Here is a 24,520-nt window from a genome sequence, read left to right on the forward strand (position 1 = left end):
TCAAATTTACCTTATCTACTTGAAATATGTAAGAGTAGTCAAACCACAGCTGCGTATTATCAAATCCTGTCCCCTCTCCTCTTACGCTAAATGTCACAAGATGCAAAGGTGGGTTCAACCAGGTCTCCATTTATTAAGACCCAGTGCGATCCTTGAATAGAAGTTTTGTTCTTAACACATGCAGCAGGGCTTCAGTCCTACCCTATGTTCACAGGTAAAGATGTACCAAAGTTCATAAACTGGCACTTGCGGTTGGCAGACTCAGCGCATGATTGTTGTTTTGTTCAATACGATGTTCGATACAATGCTTTGTTTTACTGCAATGTCTTTAGCAAAGCCAGGCACTCTCTCTTCCAATTGGACACAGATCCCACCCTTCTCTCCTGTCTTACTCCTAATCTGCCTCATTCTTCCCTTCAGGCCCAAGGGAAGTATTGAGTTTACATATCTCAGCTTCCAGTCTCTACTAAAATTCTTTGGGAAATTTTTAAATAGCTTCAATGCTGCAGAAAACTTACATTTTTACATTTCTCCTTAGGGCATGAGGGTGGGAAAACGGTAGATAAGGGTGGTAAGGAACAGTGTTATGAAATCACAAAGAAGCTGAGTAAAGGCTAATGCTTTTACTCAGCTTTAATACAGAAGCAAAGCTTTTGGGAACCACTAATGCACTTGCTCAACCGCAGCTGTGGCTGTGCCCCAGTCATCACCGGACATAAAGACTGCGCAAGCCAGCCTCCAGCTGCCTCTGCTCTCCTGGCTCCCAACAAGGCCTCTACCTGCTGCAGGGAGCCAAAAAAAAAAAAAGGGGGGGGGGGGAGGCAGAACTATTACGACTCGTCACTCACCTCGGAGGACAGAATGGTGACGGCAACACTCTCTGTTTGTTAAGGGGAAAGCTATAGGCCACCTATGCACACCTTGCCCTCCTCTCCTGGGGCTGAAACAGCAACTAGGAACCTCAATATCTAAGAGTGGAGTGAGGTTAACACAGGGTAAGGGAAGGAAGAACCAAAGGTGCAACTCACATCAGAGGTTCCCTTTCTCTGTTCCATAAATATTTAATGGGGTGGAGTCACATGCTAGTTGCTATCCTGAGCACTAGGAAAGCAGAGATAAAAGTCCATCTTTTGTCCCCTCCTAATACTGTACTAGCATCACAATTGGAGGTTTTCCTTTAGCAATGTAAGAGAAACATGAAAAAGCTAGCTAAATGCTGGTCTCTTGTCCTTTAAAATTTATTTTCCAGATGGCAAAATTCCCACCCTATGGATCAGAATAACGACCTAAACTCTCAGTGGGTAGCTCTAACTCCTGTTCAGTTTAGTAAAAGCAAAGAAAAAACTTTGCCTAGGGGAAAGGAACCTGTACCTACAAAAAGTTAGGCTCTGAGTCTAAACTTGGTCAGCCCTACCCAAGTGATGGGTCTGCACTGGTCTATCTACTTCCTCTCACGCCCTAGCACCAACCACGCTTCTTCAAGATGGCCGACTCAGGTAGAGTCTGTGACCAGAAACTTTAACTGGATCACACTGAGATCAAATCTAGGGAGCACAGTCCAACAGCAAGGTGAGCTAACAAGTAAGCTAATACATTGTTTAAAATCCTAATTCTCATGGAAAGCTCCTCTACTTTCATGTAGGAACACTTTAGAAAATGATTTTGAAGAAGGCACAGTATTTGAAAAAATGTTTTTACACTGTATATTTGAATTGTCCTCTGCTACCATGCTGGGCAACTGGCACATGTTATGAAGGATTAATAAGTGAAAATCATGATGCATACTTTTTACATTTTATTCTGAACACTAATTATTTGATAAAGAAAGGTTTTGAGACTTGGTGAAAACTATAGGAAGGGCACCTGGGTAGCTCAGTCGGTTAAGTGTCCAACTTCAGCTCAGATCATGACCTCGGGGTTCGCGAGTTTGAGCCCCACATTGGGCTCTGTGCTGACAGCTCAGAGCCTGGAACCTGCTCTAGATTCTGTGTCTCTGTCTCTCTCTCTACCCCTCCCCCACTTGCACTCTGTCTCGCTCTCTTTCTCTCAAAAATAAACATTAAAAAAATTATGTTAAGTAATTTAAAAAAATAATAAAGTTATATGAAATAGGTCTTATAAAAATAAAACTTACTTGTGAAATACAAAATATACTGACTCATCACTACAATTTTCCATTTTCCTTTTCAAGACCAGCTAAAACTCTTTCAGGGCCTATACCCATACCACACACTAATTTTTAAACACATAAATAGGGCTGTTGAGCATTCTGAGTAAGGTTGGTATCAGCATAAACTATAGTCTCTGAATGTTTACTGCCAGGGTATTTGATACTCTCAACCGAAATTCCTGGGGTAACACGTGAAAGTTAAAGAGAAAATAAAAACTTCAAATTTTCACTGGCACTTAAAAGGACTGAGAAGCTTCAGTGATTACACCTCCCTTCAAGAGGCAAAAAGGACTGGGTGTGGGGCCAGTCTCCAACCCTGCTCTTTCACTCTGTGTCCAGGGCTCTCCTTGCCACAGGCTCTCTCTCTGTCTTCCTGGAGCATCTGATCCTTTACAGGACATATGCAGGCATCACCCACTAAAATCTGTTCTTAAGCAAACAGCTAAATTAAATTAGATTTACAGAAAAGTTGCATTCTTGTTTTTAATATATTATCCAAAATTTAAAATTTTATTTTGCATAAAGTTACTTTTGCATCTTATAAATCTACTTGCAAAGTAGGTTTAGGTTTTAGAAAGTGTTCTCGCTCCTTAAAGGAGAAATTGTACTGCTCTGCCGTTTGCATTAGATTTTTTTCAAATTCATTCAGAAAGAAGACTGGTCTGTCTTGGGTAGTAATGAGCTACTGAGAAGACCCAACTTTGGTTTGGGTATACAGAATGAAGCATATTAAGACACATTTTAGACTGCAAATTCCAAATTCTAATTCCTAAGGCTCAGTCCCAAAGTGTGTGTGTGTGTGTGTGTGTGTGTGTGTGTGTGTGTGTGTGTGTCTGTGTGTGTCTGTGTGTATGTATATATCAGCATTCAATAGGAACGTGTCATCACAGCAAGTGTGACCCCAAAAATAGGCTCCTCATGACAAGCACAGCATGTGATCAATTGGGAGACACAAACAGCAGATGCTTCTAATAGGTTTTCAACTTTTAAAAGACTGCACATAACATAAGGCATTATTTGTACTTTTAAAATACATGTAACTGCTTCTTTGTTGGGGAAAGAAAAGTAATACATGTATATTTGTACATGACAGTGCTAAAGAAAACTGTAATAAGAAAATACATTTCAAAGAAACAAAAGGAACAGTTTTACGTAACAAAAAGCTGATAAGCAGCCTAAGATCACCGTTATAATTGTGGTTTACCTGCTCTTTTTCAAGCATATCTGCTTTACGGAGTATTTTCATCGCATACACATGCCCTGTATCTTTCTTCTGAACAAGCCGCACCTAAGAGTTATAAAAGAAATGCCAAGTCAAAAGTTCACAATGCCAAGGTAATTAATGCTTTCATGTGTTATAGGAAGTAATTTAAACTGGAAAAGTGTCACAATTTTAATATAAACAACCAGCAATAAAAAAAAAAAACAAAAACAGAAAAAAAGTGCTTTTTAACATTCCAAAATGAGTAGATTTATTATACACGGTGAAGTCAGTCCTGAAAACTTTCTCAGGTATCTCTAGATCTGAACAGTTTGGCTCCCTCGTTGAACAAGTCAATCCTATTTGAAAACCCTCCCTTTTGAACTTAAGGACTCATTATAACCATGGCACCTGTCATCCACAAGCTCAGACAACCTAAGGAAGTGACTGCAACAGTGTTTAAAACAAAAGCAAAAGCTCATGTGCAAGAAAAATGTCTAGAAGGAAAAAACCTAAAATGTGTCATTAGGGGAAACAGGGTTTTATGCAGTTTTCCTCTTTCTTATCCTCCAATGTTTTTAGAGAACATAATTTTATGATGAAAAGAAAATCAATAGTCCACAAACCCAAAGAAAAACTTCTTGGCAAGTCCCTGCACATCCTCCCCTGCAACCCCCCACCCCCACCAAGATACTTAGGCTATCTCCTCCCTGCACCTTTCTTCATGTTTTTCCTGACTGGGTCCCACGTCCCTTCCTCACTAAACAGAAAGTTCTTTTAGAGGTAGTACCATACCTTCCCCTGTCTCCAGGAGCCAACAGGGATTTTGAACACTGAGGGATCAATTTAATCTTTCACCTGTGCCTTTGAGTATGTACTCACATTTCCCCTAGGTACGGCTTTTTAATAATATGCTGCTCAATTTATACAAAGTTAATGAAACTATTGCATCATCCACTTTGGGTGAGTCGTCCACTTTGGGTGTTTTCCACTAATGAGGATGACCTTGCAGGGGCTCATTTAAACCCTCCCCATAGACTGCTCTTATGACCGAGCAAGATGCATCTACAAGACCTGGTGGGACAAATGCTTTCAACTCTCTACCACTACCTGTATAACCCATTTCTATAATCTCTGTCTCCTGGGGCCACCTTTTTAGAGCAATACAAATCTAGCGGGAAGAAATAAAGGGTGGATATATGCTGTTAGTTTGCTCCTGAAGAGGCAGTGTGAGACTGGGAAAAGCAAGAGCTTTAAGATCAGGAACTCCTTTAAGAAACAAAACAAACAAGCAAAGGGAAAGAAAGAGAGACAGACAGAGAAACCAAGAAATAGACTCTTAACTATAGAGAACAAACTCATGGCTACCAGAGGGGACATGGGGGAATGGGGGAAACGGGGTGAGGAATGAGGAGTACACTTGTCATCATGAGCACTAGGTGATTAAAATGAAAACTTTAAAAAAAAAAAAAAAAGATTAGGAACTTCTGGTACTGCTGCTCAATGGCTATGTGACTATGGAGCATTACATATCCTCTCTCGGAGTCTTAATTTCATCATCTATAAAATGAGTCATTGTCATGATTATAGGAGAGAAACACTCAGTAAATAGTAAATATTGATTTCCTTCTACCTTTCAACTATCCCTCTAAATCAATACTTAAAGCGTCAACATCATCTCTGGCAAAACAGAAGAACAATCAGAGATCTGGGTCAGTGGAGGGGGAGGAAAGGACAGACAGCAGTTACAATGTGGGCCTGGCACGTCTGACCCACCTACCCCATATTTCAGTTCTATCAACAATCATGAGCTTATGATACGTTGGCAGCTTCAAAGTTCTGTGGTATTTTTGTATCTTATCTGGTAAGTAGCTGTGGTTTTTACCTCACCGAATGCTCCTCTGCCTATTACTTTTAAGGATTCAAAATCTTCCAATCCAAGTCTTGTTCTCTTCAAACGAAGAAACTCTGTTTCCTTCCGAGCATGTGCTGATCTCCTCAGTCGTTTCTAACGTTTAAATAAAGGGGGAGAGAGGAGGGAAGGGAAGGAGCTGAATTTCTGCAACTCCATAGCAGTCTTACTCGTGACTGGAAAGCAGGGCCATGCCGATTAATCATGACCTTCTCACAGGTGAGAGCCTCACAGAAGAACCCTGAAGAGGCCACTCCTCCCCTCCCCAGCTTCCGGATACAAAACCAAACCATACTGATCACCGGGGTGCCTCCGGTGGACTCTGACTAACCTACTTCAGCAGCCAATTATTCGAACTTTTCTAAGGAAGGCAGAATAAACAATCAATATTTTCCTTTAAACTTTTTTATATAAAATCAAAGTGTGGGTTTTTTTTTTTTTAACACATTCGAGTTCATTTTATGCTCTATAATTCCAACAAGACTTTGGTATTTTTCACCATTTTCCTGGATTCTATGATTCATTCCTATTTTTGAAAGCATTTCCACGGTCATTTCAGTTCCTTGCACAGTTTCTTAACTGTATTTTCTCCTACCAAGTCTGTAGACACTGGGGGGGAAGGACTGATTTGAGAAATATTTTGCCTTGATAATGATTTCAGGCATTTGCACCACTTCTGTGGAGATATTTCCATGATTTCTGTAAATATGCTATGGTTTCCTTTTAAAATTTTAATTTGATCTCATCTCTTTCTTTTCTTGGAATTCTAAATCTAATTAATTTATTACAACTGGGCCTAAACAAGACTTCCTCTCCTGGGTACTCAGTAATTAATTTCTCCATCTTCATGAATACCTAAATCCAGAAGTGCACCAGCCCTCCTAAGTCCCTCTGCTACTGAGCCAAAACCCTTTCTCTATGCACCAAGGCTAACAACTTGCTGCACAAGACTCGCCACGTTGGGTTTCAAGGAAAAACTTCCCAATATTAATTACCTCTTCGTCCTTTAGGCCTTCCTCTTCCATCACTTTTTCTAACTTCTTTTGTCTAAAAATAAATAAAAATATTTGAAATAACATTTGAATAACTTTCTGAAAAAGCCTATCCAAACACAGGGTTTTTTGTAATGATAAAAACAGGTAAATCTCAAAGTGCCTCATTAAAATAAATTACAGTTACTAAAGACAAGTGAAAAGATTCCCACCCTTTGTTAGTTCTACCTTTTGAAAAAGATTGTATAAGATGTTAATGCAACAAAGAATCTTATTTCAAAATGAAAAGTTCTCTTTCCTTTATTTTTAAGTTATTTCCTCCTTAACAAACCACAAAACAGCTGGTGTTTGATAACCTCTTCTATCAGGGTGTTTCTCTCTCTCTCTCCCAGACTGGTATCTACTTCCTTTATTTTTACATCTTCCTCCTCCTCCCTGCCACAAACAAAGAGCAATAAACACTAGTAAAGGCAGAATTTGGACATTTGGGGTGGAGGGGAGAAAAGGGAATGGTCAAAATACGTGATTGGCACCACTATCAAAACTTAAGACTCTAAATCCTTGGAGTATTAAACTTTAAAAACTGCATCCAAGAATATTTTTGAGCTACAATCTCACAGTGAAACAAGTAAAACTTCCTTATAACCAATTCCACACAACCTTTATTTATTCAGCATAATAAATGAAAGCACATGGGCTGGGATCTCTATCACTTATCAGCATTCCTGATAGCAGGCAATGTGAGCAGGACAGGGAAGAATGAAAGTACAGAGTACACGAGTACACGCAGCAACAGCATGTAGTCAATGCGGGGGAGGCACACAGCACTTCAAATGCCACACTTCAAATGTCAGTCTGTAGACAACTAAAAGCTACAGAGGCCTGTGTATAAAGGAGTGAGGTGGTGAGGTTCTATTTTAAAATGACAGCCACAGTAATAAGCTGACGGGCTGGCAGGGAAAGCAACTGACAACGACTGAGGCAGACTGAAAGCTTTAGTAACGATTCAGACGAGCAGTAAAGATCTGGAACTAAGGCTAGAAACCGAGAATGAAGTGAACAGAGCTATTGCAAAGATGACCAACTGGCAGCAGGAGTCAAAGGAAAAAATCTTACAATTTCTTGTGTCGGAGGATAATGACACCAGTAACCAAGAGAGGAAACACAGAGAAAGGACCAAGGGAAAGATAATGGGTTTTATTTTGGTCAATAAATAATTATTGCAATAACAGTAATTAGTTTAAATCAGTATCATGTTAGAAATCATATTACACATCCACAGGATCAGATGACATCAAGAATTCATATCCAAACTCTCAGGAAGTAAAAAGATCTACTCTGACCCTGATTCGGGCGGGGGGGGGGGGGGGGGGGGGGGGAGTCGGGGAAGCACTGGCATGGCTCCCAGTCTGCCCACTTCTCTTCTCTGAGTTCCCAGAATATTTTGGGGTATGTATCTATGTGTGCACATTACTGGAAGGAGAAGGCTGTATTACTGGTACTTTCAGGAGTATAAATTAATTCCATTTCAGTGGTTAAATAGTTGAAGTAGAGAAGAATAAAAAGAATCAAAGATAACATCACGGCAAGAACTATAATATCTCAACCATGGTTAGCTCTTTTTGTGCCTTGAGTATCAAACACCATAATTTCCAACTATGTTTTTTTGAATGACCACACCAGACTAGGCTAGAAGTCCAATGTGCTATCATATAATGTGTGTCCCAGAGATGGTTGCTTCTGACTGTGTATTTTTTTTTTTTTTTCCGAAAGAGAGAGAGAGGGAGAGAAAGGCAGAAGGAGAGAGAGAATCTTAAGCAGGCTCCATGCTGGGCATGAAATCATGACCCAAGCCAAAATCAAGAGACGGACCGTAACAGTCTGAGCCACCCAGGCACACCTGCTTCTGACTATATTTTAAATCTCAGTTCCAACTAAGAAGCTTTCCATAGCTTGACTGCAAGCGTAATTAAATTGGTGTCTGTAGAATATCTACCTGAGAGTAAAGTTATCAGAATCAACTCCTTGAACACAATCAGATTCGTTCATCAGAAAAGTATCCAGAAAAAAGCCTATCCATGGTAATGATACTGGGGCCAAGCCAATGAAGATCTTAAAGACACCAAAAATGGCAAGCATAGCCTCAAATGAGGCTTACAAATGATATCTTCTGTGAGATGATCCCAAGAAATTACCATTAACTTTGTTAGATTCATGATGACATTGTAATTAAATGGCCATATTTTACAAGATGTACCCTACAGTACGTAGGAAATGACAGATGTTTAAATTTTGTTTTGAAACACAACTGCAAGAAAAAATAAAATGGAATAGATGAAACAAATTTAACAAAATCTTGATGATTACTGAATCTAAGGAATGAGTATATGGGGGTTCATTGTAAGATACATAGATAACTACATATAGAAAGACATATAGTCTTTCTATATGTATGTTTAAAAGTGTTCATAATGAAAAAAGAAAAGCAGGCCCCTCCACTGTGTGTCCCTGGTGGAAGAGCCAGTTTAGCTAACACTCCAGCCATTGGTGAAGCTACTCTTGCACTCAACTCCAAAGGTCCAGAGCAGAACCCCAGAAGAAAGACCGCCCACTTACACTTGGAGGCCACCCCCAACCTCACCCCATCAAGGGCTTTCTGTGAGCTCTACTTATCTGCATGAGAGCCCACTTCTCATAGGAGATGGTAAGGGCAAGTAGCTGAATCCTCCTTCTCCACTAAGAATAGCGTCTTGTACACAGCCAACTTCATAAAATGTGTGTTGCCAAATGGGGAGGAAAAGATCCAAGTGTGTATCAATGTGCAAACATATTTATGACTGCATTTAATTAGCCCCTTTTGCCAACCTTAAGTTTACCTCCCAGTACAGCCTGATTCAGAGGTTGCAGAAATGGGAGAAAAGAGCTAATCCACTCTACAAGACAGCTGACTAGACAATATTTCTAATTTCTGTTGATGAGACATTTTAAAACCAGGAAAAATAGTAAAGAAATAAACACTACTTGTTATTTCCATGATCAAAATTGAGAAAACTCTCAAGAAATATCCTAAAAATGAGTATTACAGATTTTTTTAAAATCTCGACAAATTACTTTGGTTTGACTGATATATCTAATCAGTGAATTAACAATCAAAGGTCAAGATTTACCCATTCCTGGGACTTAAATAAAACTGACACTTGCTGACTAATAGTAATCACAATATTACAACTCAGTATCAGATGAGACCAAATGCAGACAGGGGGAAATCTGGGTAAGACTATCTAACAGGAGTAGTAGAACTTGCTAATTCTCAAAGGGTAAAATGTAGGAAAATTCTTATTTGATTTGGGGTAAGAGGGGAGGAAACACACCATTACTTCCTATTAAATTAGGTTTTTGTGGCTTTAATTAATCCACCAAAATAGTATTTATGAAGAACAGAAACAACACAATATTTAATAAGAAAACAATGCTGGGTGCTTGGGTGACTCAATCAGTTGAGCATCCAACTTCAGCTCAGGTCATGATCTCATAGCTGGTGGGTTTGAGCCCTGCATCAGGCTCTGTACTGATGTACAGCTTAGAGCCTGCTTCAGATCCTCTGTCTCCCTCTCTCTCTGTCCCTCCCCCACTCACTCTGTCTCTCTCTCTCTCCCAAAAATAAACAAACATTAAAAAACAATTTTTTTTTTAAGAAAAAAATGCCAGTTTCCTTGGTTTTGGTTTCAGGCTGCTATAAATTATTTTGTATGAATATCTAGGCAATAATCAACATCTACCACATAATTAGGATCACATAAGAGAAAGAATAGAAGTGGTGTTCCTAGAGAACCTTACCATCAGAGGCAAAACAAGGATTAAATAAAGAAGATAAGGGATGCCTGGGTGGCTCAGTCAGTTAAGCATCTGACTTCAGCCCAGGTCATGATCCTGTGCTTCATGAGTTCAAGCCCCGCATTGGGCTCTGTGCTGACAGCTCAGAGCCTGGAGCCTGCTTCGGATTCTGTGTCTCCCTCTCTCTCTGCCCCTCCACTGCTCGCTCGCTCTCTCTCTCTCTCTCTCTCTCTCTCTCTCTCAAAAATAAGTTAACATTAAAAAAAATCATTAAAAAATTTTACCAAAACCACACATCCTAATCCTTTTAAGTGTCTACCATTCCCTTTGCACAATCTCTTTTGGTTAATTTGATCTTTAAGAAAAGCAAAACCACCACCGCTTTTGGAAGGTATTTCCATCCTAAGAACCCAAAACAGGGGCACCTGGGTGGCTCAGTCGGTTAAGCGTCCGACTTCGGCTCAGGTCATGATCTCACGGTTTGTGAGTTCGAGCCCCGCGTCGGGCTCTGTGCTGACAGCTCAGAGCCTGGAGCCTGCTTCGGATTCTGTGTCTCTCTCTCTCTCTGCCCCTCCCCTGTTCATGCTCTGTCTCTCTCTGTCTCAAAAATAAATAAAACATTTAAAAAAAAAAAAAAAGAATCCAAAACAAAAAAAGCACTGATTTCAACCCATTTTGGGGTGTAATTTAGTGTAAATCACAACGTAACACTTATTAATAACATAACACCATTTATCGTATAATTACTAGAGAACATGATACATATCAATAATGAACTTTAAGGCAGAGCCAGTAGGATTGAAAACCAAGTATTACAGGGTTGCCCGGGTGGCTTAGCTGCTGAATGTCAGACTCTTGATTTCAGCTCAGGTCATGGGATCGAGCCCAGTGTTGGGCTCTGCACTAAGTGTGGAGTCCACTTCAGATTCATTCTCTCTCTCTCTCTCTCTCTCTTGCTCTCGCTCTCCCTCCCTCCCTCTCTCTGACTCTCTCCCCCACTCTTCCACTCTCTCTCTGAAGTAAAAAAAAAAAAAAAAACAAACCACCTATTATCAAATAAAACAAGTATCTTAATCAGAACTCGTAAGTATTTGTTTTCTTTCTATAATACCAGAAACTACAATTTCAAGAGAGTGGTTGTATTTGAAAATAACTATCTCCAACAGCATGCCTAGAGATATACTGTGCAAATTTATCCTTGAATTCCCCATGATCCCAACATAGGGCACTCTGCAGGCACTTCTCTGTTTCAGTGAACAGCAGCTAGCCACCACCAGCTATAAAATATTTTGCTATTTCACTTTCAGATCTGCATATTTAAAGTTCAATCATGATTTATACCTTCATGAAGAGTGTGGCTGCAAAAGCTCTTATGAAAATATCAGTATATCAAATCCAGCAACATACAAAAAGAATACATTATATTATAATCAAGAGGGCTTTACCCCAGAAAGGCAAGGTTAATTTAACCTGCAAAAAATCAGCCCACGTAATTCATCATGTTAAAAGAATAAACAGCGATGCAAAGATGCAGAAAAAGGATTTGACAAAATTCAACACACACTCATGTTAAAAACTCAGCCAAACAGGAACATAAGAAAATTTCCCCAATCTACAAAGGACATCTCTGCAAAACCTACAGGTGACATCACAACTAATAGTGAAATAGTGCTTTTACCTTCAAATCAGGAACAAAACAAAAATGTCTACTCTCACCACATATAGCCAACGTTGTACCTGATATCCCAGCCAATCCAATAAGGCAAGAAAAAGAAGGCGATAGATTGGAAAAGAAGCAAAACTCTCTATTTGAATATGCATAATTGTTTACACAGAAAATCCTAAGGAATCTACCAAAAAAGCTACTAGAATAAGTAAATTAGCAAGTTGCAGGGTATAAGGTCAATATACAAAATTCAGGTATATTTCTATATGCCAGCAGCAACAACTGGAAAAAAAAATTAAATATCCACTTACAACAACATCAAAACAACCCCAAAGTACTGGCTATAGATGAACAAAATAACATATAACAACCCCATATTAAACACTACAAAACACTTCTGAGAAAAATTAAAGACCTAAGAGAATGGGAAGATATACCACGTTCATGTATCAGAAGATTCAATACTGTTAAGATGTCAATGCTCCCCCAAAGTGATCTTCAGATTCAGTACAATTATATTCATAATTCCATCAAGCTTTCCTCTAGAAATTGACACCTGATTCTGAAATTTATATGAAAATAAAATTGCCACTTGCCATGCTGGCTGCATGCTTGCCTGCACCCTTCGTAGCCATGTCTTACAAAATTGAAGAAATCAAGGATTTTCTGCTCACAGCCAGGTAAAGGATGCCAAGTCCATTCAGATCAAGAACAATAAGGATAATGTGAAGTTTAAAGTCTGATGCAGCAGATACCTTTACACTTTGGTCATCACAGACAGAGAGAAGGCAGGGAAACTGAAGCAGTCCCTGCCCTCAGATTTGGCAGTAAAGGAGCTGAAATGAACCCAGCAAACTAATTTGAACTGTATTAAAATTTTTAAAATTCTTGAAAGAAAGAGGGAAAGAAAGAAAGAAAGAGAGAGAGAGAGAGAAAGAAAGAAAGAAAGAAAGAGAAAGAAAGGAAAGGAAAATGCAAAGAAACTAGACTATCCAAAACAATCTTAGGGGGAAAAAAAACCAACAACGAAGTTGAAGACTTAACCTACATGACTTCAAAACTTAGCACAAAGCTAACAGTAACCACGTCAGTGTGATACTGACATAGGGACAAACAGATCAATGAAAGAGAATAAAAAATCCACAAATGGGGGCACCTGGCTGGCTCAATCAGTAAAGCATGCAACTCAATCTCAGGGTTGTAAGTGTGAACCCCATGTTGGGTGTGGAGATTACTTAAAAATAAAATCTTTAAAAAAATAAAATCTTGGGTGTCTGGGTGGCTCAGTTGGTTAGAGCACCCAACTTCAGCACAGGTCATGATCTCACGGTTTGTGGGTTCAAGTGCCACATCGGACTCTCTGCTGTCAGTGTAGAGTGTACTTCAGATCCTCTGTCTCCCTCTCTTTCTGGCTCTCCCTCACTGATGAATGAATGAATGAATGAATGAATGAATGAAAGAATAAAAGACAGAAAAGAAAAAACCTTCTAAAAAGAAAAAAAAAAAACAGATACACGCTACATGGTATTTGGTTTTTGATAAAAATGCCGAAGAATCTAATGGGGAAAAGGAAATCTTTGCAACAAATGGTGCTAAAACAACTGAATATCCGTAACAAAAAAAATAAATCTCAATCCCCACCTCATACACTTATTAATTCAAGATGGATCATAGAACTAAATGTAAATACTAAATTATAAAACTTCCAGAAGAAAATGTAAAAGAATATCTTTATGCCTTGGGAGGAGTGAAGATTTCTTAGAGATCACAGAATGCAATAGCTATAAAAGAGAAAAATGCCAAATTAGATTTCATCAAAACTATTTTTTTTATTAGCATTACTTTTATTTTAGAAAGAGAGAGCATGAGCAGTAGAGAGGGGCAGAAGGAGAGGGAGGAAGGGAGAGAAAGAGAGAGAGAGAGACAGAGACAGAGAATCCCAAACAGGCTCCACACTCAGCACAGAGCCCAATGTGGGGCTCGATCCCACAACCCTGGAATCATGACCTGAGCCAAAATCAAGAGTTGGATGCTCAACCGACTGAGCCACCCAGGCACTCCAGATCTCATCAAAATTTAAAACTTCTGGGGCACTTGAGTGGCTCAGTCGGTTGAGCATCCAACTTTAGCTCAGGTCATGATCTCATGGTTTGTGGCTGCAAGCCCAGCGTCGGGCTCTCTGCTGTCAGCACAGACCCTGCTTCAGATCTTCTGTATCCCTTTCTCTCTGCCCCTTTCCTACTCACGCTCTTTCTCAAAAATAAACATTAAAAAAAAATTTAGGGTGCCTAGGTGGCTCAGTCAGTTAAGCTTCCAACTCTTGGCTTCGGCTCAGGTCATGATCTCACGGTTCATGAGTTCAAGCCCTGCACCAGGCTCTGCGTTGACAGTGTGGAGCCTGCTTGGGATTCTCACTCTCTTTTTCTGCCCCTCTGCCACTGGTGCTGACTCTGTCTCGCTCAAAAAAAAAAAAAAAAGGTTAAAATTTTTTTTAACTTTTGCTTATCTAAAGACACTGTTAAGAAAATGAACAGGAAAGCCAGAGACTGAAAGAAACTATTTGCAGAACATTTATGTGACAAAAGACTGGTAACTAGGACTTATAAAGAACTCCTACAACTCAATGGTCAAAAAATTTGAAGAAACACTTTACACGCACACACACAAAATACAAATGACCAAAAGGCACATAAAAAAATGTTCACCATCATTAATCATCATGGCAAAGCAAATTAAACAGTAAGATACCACTAACCATCTATAAGAATAACTGAAGTTAAAAGACTGACAGACGTTTTGTTCGCAAAAATGTAAAGCAACTCGAACTCTCATACGTTATTGATAATACTTTAGAAAAAGGTCTAGCGGTTTCTTATAAAATGAAACATACTTATGTATATTTATGAACCAGCAATCCCACTCCTAAATATTTACCCAAGAATTGAAAGCAAATGTTCACAAAAAGATCTGTACACAAATGTTCATAGAAACATATCCAAAACAGTCAAAAAGTGGAAAAAAGCCCAGATGTTTATCAACAGAAGAATGTAAAAACAGAGGTATAGGTATAGTCAGAAAATAGAATGGTACTCAGCAATATAAAGGAACAAACTATTGATACAACAGCAACATGGATGAACCTTGAAACATTAGGCTAAGTGAAAAAAGCCTTACTGAAATGAGTGCTTACTATATATAAATCCATTTACAACCTCCATTTGTATAGAATAAGCAAGAGTAATCTAAAATTACAATAGTGGTTGCCTGGGGTTGAAGGAACATCTCCAAGAATCAAAGAACTTTCTAGGATGATGATAATGTTCTATGTCTTGGTAGGAGTTTCAGTTCTACAGGTACATACACTTGTGGGGCGCCTGGGTAGCTCAGTCAGTTAGGCGTCCGACTCTTGATTTCAGCTCAGGTCATGACCTCACAGTTCATGGGATCAAGCCCCACATCAGGTTCTGCTCTGACAGTAAGGAGCCTGCTTGGGATTCTCTCCCTCTCTCTCTCTGCCCCTCCCCTGTTCACACGTGCTCTCTCGCTCTCAAAATGAATAAATATTTAAACTGTTTAAACTAAAATATTTTAAAAAATATATATGTATATATATACACACATTGAACTCATTTGCTATACAAGAAGTAAAATATACTGACATCTGCAACATACTTTGAAGTACAGCAAAAAATTAAGATGGTTTAATGAATGGATAGAGATGGATAGATGGATATGTGATAAAACAATGAATGGTAATTGAAGAATCTAGATGTATATACGGGTATTCACTGTATAATTCCTTCAACTTTTCTGTACTTCTGAATATTTTCATAATAAAATGTTGGGAACAAAATTTTAATTACGAGTTACTATATAAATAATATATACCAGGTGCTAAGTGACTGAATGATTGCTATGTGAGAAGCACTATGGTGGATACTTACATATGTTATATCTAATCCCCACAACGATCCTGCGAGGCAAGTATTATCCCCATTTTCCAGATTGGGAACTGATACACAAAAAGTCTAAGAAACTGGTCCTGGCCTCAGACAGCTACTAAATGGTAAAGGCAGGATTCTAAACCCAGGTCTGATTCCATAAGGGCTGCTCTTTCTACTACATCGCACTACTTTAACAATAAATCTAAGAATTTGGCCAATGTTTTCATACTACCATGGAATTCTGTGTTATTTTTTTTTCTAAGAATTTATTTTTTATTTATTTATTTTTTCAACGTTTTTATTTATTTTTGGGACAGAGAGAGACAGAGCATGAACGGGGGAGGGGCAGAGAGAGAGGGAGACACAGAATCGGAAACAGGCTCCAGGCTCCGAGCCATCAGCCCAGAGCCTGACGCGGGGCTCGAACTCATGGACCGCGAGATCGTGACCTGGCTGAAGTCGGACGCTTAACCGACTGCGCCACCCAGGCGCCCCACTAAGAATTTATTTTTAAGTAATCTCTATACCCAACATGGGGCCCAAACTCACAACCCTAAGATCAAGAGTGGCATGTTCCACTGACTGAGCCAGCCAGGCACCCCTGTGTTATTGGCTAGTAGTAGAAATAAGTGGGTTAATAGCAAGGACTTTGGAAATCAATGGCACTGTCCTTCCATTCTAATGGGATAGGATATAATATGGACGCTGCTATTCTTATCTCCTTTCAACAGTATTATGAATGTGTTTTGTGACACTAGACATGAATGCCAAAACCATGACACAATTTTCTCAAACAAAATTCTTTACCTCATTTCTCGTTCTTCATGTTGAGCGATAAGGTTGCTATAAAAATTCTCCAGTGTCACTTTGGTCATTGTCACCCTTTCCTTTGTGTGATTACTCATGGATGAGCAAGGTGTTGAGCCTGTCATTGCCATGGCTGCTAGAAACAAAAAAAGAAGAGGTATTAGTTTTGGAGTTAGAATCCATCAACTATCACTCTCCTACCTCCCCGGTAGGAAAGTAAACTGGTACAAGTTTTCTGGAAGACAAACATGTAAATATGTAACAAAAGCCACATACACAGAATACTTGGTGAAATTAGTATGTATTAATGTCCTATGACCCAGAAATACCATCTCTAGGTATAAGGCCTAAAGAAATTGTCACACATGCTCTTAAGGAGATATGCACAATGATGTGCATTAGAGGGGATGTTTATTATGCCATCATTTGTGACATAGGAAGTTGAAGCCAATTCAGTAAGGAAATAAATAAAATGCTGTGGGTGCACATAAAGAAATAACATGCAGTAGTCAGAAGCAAATCTATCTGTACCTAAAAGTGACATGAATATCTTTAAAACATCTTGTTAATTTTAAAAAAAGGAAGAGAACAAGATCGTAACACCATAAGCGTAAATTAAGAAGATATAATATAGACACAGTATAATTCTTTGCCATCCAAGAATCTACCTAAAAGAAATCAAAGACCCATAGGGATTCATACACAAGGAGACTCAATGTAGCAGTGTAATGGCAAAGGAAAACTTGAAATAACTTGAATATCCAACAACAGGACTGATTAAATTATTGATTTATGTGTTTACCAGATGTGCACAGAATTATTTGAAATACATATCAAAATGTTACCACCGGCTTAACTCTAGGCAGTAAGAACGCAATACATCATTTTATTCGTTTGTGCTTTTCCATAATTTCCATATTTTCTTCAATGAATATGTACTATTACTATTAAACTACAAATAACTTTTTTTTTTAATTTACATTTATTTATTTTTGACAGAGAGAGACAGAGCACAAGTGGAGGAGGGGCAGAGAGAGAAGGAGACACAGAATCCGAAGCAGGCTCCAGGCTCCAAGCCGTCAGCACAGAGCCCGACACGGGGCTGGAATTCACAAACTGCGAGATCATGACCTGAGCCAAAGTCGGACGCTCAACCAACTGAGCCACCCAGGCGCCCCTAACTACAAATAACTTTTAAATCTGCCATTCCTATAGTTAAAAAAAACCTATGACTAAAATGCCCATTTATAGGTATTCATGTACTGACATGTCTTATGATATTCGATAAATGCTTGCTATTTGGATTTACAAATTAAAACAAATAACTGTGATAAAAAAACATCGTTACAAAGAAATAACCTGAATCACAATTTTAGTGATGGAAGAGATCTGGAAAACAAGGGACCCTAACTTCCTAGTTTTACATATGAGAAAACTGATACCAACAAGGTTTAAATAGTTTATAGAACATTTTTTCCTAAATTTAAATTTCATCCTCCACCCCCACCCCAGATATTTTTGCCAGCCCATATTGTCACACTTGGCCACACCATTCACCAATCTGGACCTGCTCCAGCATTGGCAATAATGTTCAGTATTTTATCCTTATCATGCCTTCCTCCAACATGACTGCCTGCCTTTAAGTCTGTCCTTTCATCCCAATATAAAGCGGAGTAAAAGTAGGAGGGGCCAAGGGCCATTTTCAAAGAGAGTACATTCTATGAAAAGTTTCCTTCAGGTTCCCTTTAATACTTAGCAGCTTTTTATTTTTTATTTTATTTTTTTTTAATGTTTATTTTATTTTTGAAGGTGAGACAGAGTGTGACTGGGGGAGGGGCAGAGAGAGAGACAGAGAGAGAGAGAGACAGAATCTGAAGCAGGCTCCAGGCTCTGAGCTCTCAGCACAGAGCCCGACGTGGGGCTAGAACTCAGAAACCACAAGATCATGACCTGAGCTGAAGTTGGACGCTCAACGGACTGAGCCACCCAGGCGCCCCATACTTAGCAGCTTTTTAAACTGTCTCGTAGATTAAAGCTATTAAGGAATGTGCAAATACTTACTATTACTAAGACAAAAGGCTTAACATTAAGCAACTTTATTAAAAAAATATTCAGGGAAAATCATATAAAAGAATAATTCTTTGAGAGCAAAGAAATTCAAAATCAAGGCTCTACTTCAAATGTTTTTATTGATGATGTGCCAAAATGATCAGTAATCACAAATTCAAGTGAACTCAGCTCTACCTTATGTTATTTGTTATTATGTTATATTTTTTATGGGGAAGTTTCTGCTAATACCAAACAAAGAAAACGCAAATGTTTTTAGGATATCGGCAGATTTTTCAAAAACCTCTGGTTTGTGAAGCTTGGGTGTGGTTCCTTATTTGTCAGCCTATACCCCCTCCACCCACAATGAAAACCACATGCACTCTAAGTCTGGTGAAGAAATTTTGAAACCAGATTTAAAAACAAGTCTGAAGTAAGGGAGTGCTTTGTACTCCTCCCTGGTCTGAACATTTCTGGAGACATTTTTATAAATACACAGATGTGGTTACATTTTAACAACTGAAATTATTTTAACATAGAAATGCAACTAGAAGAGTGTTTAAACCTAAGACAAAGAGCACCTTCCATATAATAAGTGGTTAATAAACATAAGTTGAGCAAGTTAATGATTTTTCAGTTGTCAACAAAATTAAAGAACAAAGTTACATTTACATTGATAGGTATATAAATACTGGGGTGGAGAAAGTTTTGACTCATTTAAGTCCCTGGCATGGCTTCCTAAGCTTTTAAAAAGATCAACAGGATATTAAGCGTACTCAAAGATGATCATATAATAGGCTAACAAATTTTCTAGCAGAATGATTTTCAACCTTCACATACAGTCTCTAATGTAATAGCAAAGATTGCACTATCCTTCCCTTTGACCTTTCTTCAAAACCTCCTCCTCCCCTTCCTTCACTCATAAAAGGATGAGCCTATTCTAATAACCTTTCATCAAAAGATACAATTACTATTGCCCTATAGCAATTTACAGGTTTACTGGGTCAACCAAGTACCTTTCATAAGACAGAGCTTTCCCTTATGCTTTTGACAATTCAAGCCTTCATGCCCTGACCTACAGACTACGGGAGGTCCCTTCCCTGTTTGTTTCATTCTTCAACTCTGCAGAATTAGGGAATAGGTTGGTGAGAAATTCTTAAAAGTTTTTATTTATTTATTTATTTATTTATTTATTTATTTATTTATATTTATTTTTATTTGTTTTGAGAGACAGAGAGAGACAAAACGTGCGTGGGAAGGGGCAGAGAGAGAAGGAGACACAGAATCCAAAGCAGGCTCCAGGCTCTGAGCTGTCAGCACAGAGCCTGATGCAGGGCTTGAACCCACGAACCTTGAGATCAGGACCTGAGCCGAAGTCCGACGCTTAACCAACTGAGCCACCCAGGAGCCCCTTAAAAGTTTAAAAAAAATGTTTTTTTATTATTTATTTATTTATTTATTTTCAACATTTATTCATTTTTGGGACAGAGAGAGACAGAGCATGAACGGGGGAGGGGCAGAGAGAGAGGGAGACACAGAATCGGAAACAGGCTCCAGGCTCCGAGCCATCAGCCCAGAGCCTGACGTGGGGCTCGAACTCACGGACCGCGAGATCGTGACCTGGCTGAAGTCGGACGCTTAACCGACTGTGCCACCCAGGTGCCCCAAAAGTTTAAAAAATTTAATGAGAGAACTGGATCTTTGTAAGGCAGGGGTAGGTACTGCAAACATAAAAGCAGATCACATGAAAACCACTGTTTTATTCAACCCAGATGGCTATGCCTGGCCGACTGACTTTACAATGGTACTGTCACCTCTATGAACACCCCTTCTCTCACTAATTCTTTCTTTGTGACTGACAATCCAGAACCTTCCATCTGGGCCAATGAACGCGGAGGCTAAGACTACTCCTTAACGGTCATCCAACTTTGGGGCATCTGGGTGGCTCAGTCAGTCAAGCCTCCGACTCTCCATCTCAGCTCCAGTCTTGATCTCACAGTTTGCAGGGGATCGAGCCCCACGTCGGGCTCTGTGCTGACAAGCCTGCTTGGGATTCTCTCTCTCCCTCTCTCCCTCTCAAAAGTAAACAAAAAATAACTTTAAAAAGAAGAAGAAGAAGAAGAAGAAGAAGAATCACGCATCCTAATTTCTCCTCCTGAACTGTAAGCCAATGGGAAGCAAGTACTTTTAATATCCTTCTCCAGTCTCATGCACAATGCTACGCACTTAGTAAGCACCTTATAAAGATTTACGAAGAAGGCACTCATCTTTTATGACCATTACTAGGAGCTGGGGCTACGTAGGTTTGGTAGGGATGGAGTTGGCACGTGAAGAGGTTTTCTCTACAAAGTTGGAGGATAGTGCTCTGGTCCCCTTGTGAGCAAGCCGCTCTCGAATGTCTGGGGTAGACAGTGGAGCCCATTATCGTGGTCATGTTTTACGTTTAGGGAAACCGCATCTGCTGCCTGGCTAATCCGAATTCAGAGCCGAGGTGAGCTGAAAGGGGGAGGAAGCACAAGGTGTACCTCGCGCCAACCTTCCTCTGTACGTTTCAAAAACAACAAGTGTCTCTTCGTGTCTTTCGGTCAATTCGAAGTGCAGCCGGGAGATCTGGTCTCTCTACTAGCTGCTCCATACACTTTCTAACACAGACTCTCCTCCCAGTCCTTATCGACTTTTCTTTTCTACTCTTTAAAAAAAAAAAAAAAAAAAAAAATCTCCACTCAATCTTCCTGTGATTTTAAGATGATCTGAAGCCCAGTACCCTAAGACTAGCCACCGGGAAGGGAGCAGACTCCAAGGAACCACACCCCAAGGTGGGCTTTCCACACCTCTGCCTCACACAACAGCTCTTAGGTTCTCAGACCCCAGAAAAAAAAGCAAAAGAAGTGACAACTGGCAATGACTGAGGTCCCAGAGGAGACTGAGCTGTTGCAACGAGTAGACAAAGCTGGCAACATGGAAAAGAGAGACAGCCTGGCTCCCCGCCCCAGCTGCACAAAAAGAAAGAAAGAAAGAAAGAATGGGGTGGGGAGCCTGGGACTGGGAAAACGTGGAGAGGACTGACAGGGGACCCTGGGGAAACCCAGAGGAGGGGGACTGTCAGGAGGCTGAGGAGGGCGGCCGAGGGGCCGACAGGACAGGGCTGGAAAGAGGGCGTCGGCGGGAAGGGAGAAGCCCAAAAAGAGTCGGGAGGAGACGAGGGGGAAAGCCTGGGATGGCCTGAAGACAGTGGCAGCGAGACACTCACCAGAGCCCCGGGGGGAGAAGGGCTGGGGGCGGCGACCAGCCGCGGACGCCGGCGCGGCCAGCGATGTCTCTCGACGGGCTGGCGGACAGGCGAAGCCCCAGCGGCAGCACCCGGCCGACCAGAAGAGACGAGGGGACGCCTCAGGGACTCTGGAGTCCGGGCCGAGGGGCGGTTGCGGGTGAGGACAACAGGAAGCGCTCCAACTGCCGGAAAAGACGGCAGCGCGAAGGGGCCAAGGCGGCCGAGTACCCCGCCGCGTAGTGGGGCAGGCGCGGCGGGCAAGGGCCAAGACTGCGCAAGCGTGACTTTCTAGCGACGCGGCGGGGGATTTCAGGACTGCGCGTGCGCGGCCCTGCAGCTCCCGCTCTCCCCGCCTTACCTGAGCGGGAGAGGGGGTACGGAGGGCGAAGTGTGAGGTGTGGGGCGCTGTCGGGGTGGGCGAGGCTGGGCTCGAGAGGGAGGCTCTATTTGTTTCTGGTTTCTTTGCTTTATTTTGAAATAATTTTAGACTTACAAAAAGCTGTAAAATTAATACAAGGAAGTCTCGATATACCCATCACCCACCCAGCTTCCCTCACCGGCTTACGTAACTATGCTACATTGTCAAAACCAGGAAATTGACATTGGCACAACGCAACTGACCACGCCAATACAATTGACTAGATTGCAGACCTTACTCAGATTTAACCAGTTTCCCGTGCACTCATTCGTGCGTCTGTGTGTGCTTGCGTGTTCACACTCATCTGTAGTTCTATTAAATGTTAACACGTGTAGTCGTCATCCCCCCACCTTCCCTTGATTTTCAGTCATCGTAGCAATAAGACGGCTAGAGCCCTTGGCCCCATCTTACTCTTCCTTAAGAGTGCCGTCCTTACCTAGGATCTGGTGAGCTCTCTTAACACCAGGCTATCAGGAGAGCATCCCAGCGTGCACAGAAGAACCTGCTTTTCAAAGCTACCCAACCACTTAATCTGTACCACCCCTTGGGGTAGAGGTCCCAAGCCTTTGGACGGACACTCATTCATTCCTTGAGAATGGAGCACAGTGCACTTGGCCAGAAAGTGTCAGGCTTCTGGAAACAAAGATAAGTAAGACATAGTGCCTGCCTGCCTTCAAAAAGACCATCTAGGAAGCAAAATGTGAGAGTAAGGTGTCTCACTCTTGAGTACTTGTGAGACCACAGAGCTTGGTTTTACCCTTCAAGCTTGGGGTCCTGGGCTTTGTTTCCTTAATGGTCTTTAAACACAGGCATTCCTTGACTGCTTTCATCTTCCTAGTCTTCAAAGCCCAGTTTCCTTTTGTCTAGCCTCGTACAAAAACCACTTCACCTTTCATTCTCTCTGCCCAAAGGCCCTTCTCCCTCAATGCCTTTTGTCAAAATCCTGTCCCTCCTTATGGACTTAATAACAGTCCAAGATGTTTGCATAGTGCTTTTCAGTTTAGAAACCCCATTCACTCATTTAATCTCAGTTCATCCTCACAAATCTTTGGCACGTCACATAGGATGAGTTTTTACACATAAAGTGTAAACACATAAAGAGTTACACTCAGAGAAGCAAAGTGACTTGCCTGAATTGTCACAGCTAGTAAAGCAAGCAGCAAAGAAAGGAACCCCATTTTCTGATTGCAAATCCAATATTCTTTCTGCTTTCCCTTTTCCCCAGCTCAAACCTTATCTTTTCCTTGGAGCCTCCCCAGTTTCACGAGAGGTATTTTGTCCTCTATTCTCTATAGTTCTTTAGTGATTTATCTCTACCCTAACTAATAAATACTAAGGTTTTCCTCAGAACAGCTTAGCCAGAATATGCTGCTCTTCCAGACTCACTTGTGGCCAGGAAGTAGGCACAAAACCTAAGTGCCACCAGTCGCTTAATACCCACCCTAGACTGAGTGTGGTCTGACCCTACAACCCATAGAATTTGGCCTTACTTGCCTCGCTCTAATACTGGTGTTGTTGGATCCTGTCTTTATTTTAAATGCTGATATTTTATTCATCATGCATTTTTTACATTAATTGTTTTTTTTTAAATTTTTTTTTCAACGTTTATTTATTTTTGGGACAGAGAGAGACAGAGCATGAACGGGGGAGGGGCAGAGAGAGAGGGAGACACAGAATCTGAAACAGGCTCCAGGCTCTGAGCCATCAGCCCAGAGCCTGACGCGGGGCTCGAACTCATGGACCGTGAGATCGTGACCTGGCTGAAGTCGGACGCTTAACCGACTGCGCCACCCAGGCGCCCCTAATTGTTATTTTTTAAATATTGCATTAAAGTATTATCTTGGGGCACTTGGGTGGCTTAGTCAAACGTCTGACTTCAGCTCAGGTCATGATCTCACGGTTTGTGGGTTCGAGCCCCACGTTGGGCTTCACGCTTGCAGCTCAGAGCCTGGAGCCTGCTTTAGAGTCTGTGTTTGTGTGTCTCTCTCTCTGCCCCTCCCCAGCTTGTGTACTCTCTCTTTCCCTGCCTCTCCCAAAAATAATAAACCTTAAAAAAAAAAAGAAAGAAATGCAAAATCTCAGTTTTGCCCAGACTTTCTAAATCAGAATATGTATTTTAATTGAATCCTACAGGATTTGTATACATGTTAAAGTTGGAGCAGCTCTGGGCTAGCAGGAGCTGAGGACGGTTCCTATCTTCTCGTGGAAGGAATATTCAGAGGCAACTGATGTCATTGCTTCCAGTGGGTGAGACACACA

General features: G+C 40.7%; 1 protein-coding gene across 2 annotated transcripts in view; it reads right to left on the reverse strand.

Annotated features, from left to right (window-relative positions):
• The window catches only part of STK38 (serine/threonine kinase 38), a 41,970-nt gene extending 19,811 nt beyond the window's left edge, over window positions 1-22,159 (reverse strand). Inside the window, exons 1-5 of one of the 2 annotated variants that reach the window (XM_043592985.1) lie at window positions 21,823-22,159; window positions 16,527-16,659; window positions 6,279-6,330; window positions 5,257-5,379; window positions 3,375-3,458 (exon numbers count right to left, since the gene is read on the reverse strand). In XM_043592985.1, coding sequence (XP_043448920.1) covers window positions 3,375-3,458; window positions 5,257-5,379; window positions 6,279-6,330; window positions 16,527-16,657 — 390 coding nt within the window. In that variant the 5' untranslated portion in view covers window positions 16,658-16,659; window positions 21,823-22,159. Of the gene's footprint in view, window positions 1-3,374; window positions 3,459-5,256; window positions 5,380-6,278; window positions 6,331-16,526; window positions 16,663-21,822 lie in introns of both variants that reach the window. The other variant, XM_043592986.1, reaches the window with a different exon arrangement.
• Window positions 22,160-24,520: the final 2,361 nt, after the last annotated feature.

The sequence above is a fragment of the Prionailurus bengalensis genome, chromosome B2, assembly GCF_016509475.1.
Source record: "Prionailurus bengalensis isolate Pbe53 chromosome B2, Fcat_Pben_1.1_paternal_pri, whole genome shotgun sequence".
NCBI classification, from domain to species: domain Eukaryota; kingdom Metazoa; phylum Chordata; class Mammalia; order Carnivora; family Felidae; genus Prionailurus; species Prionailurus bengalensis.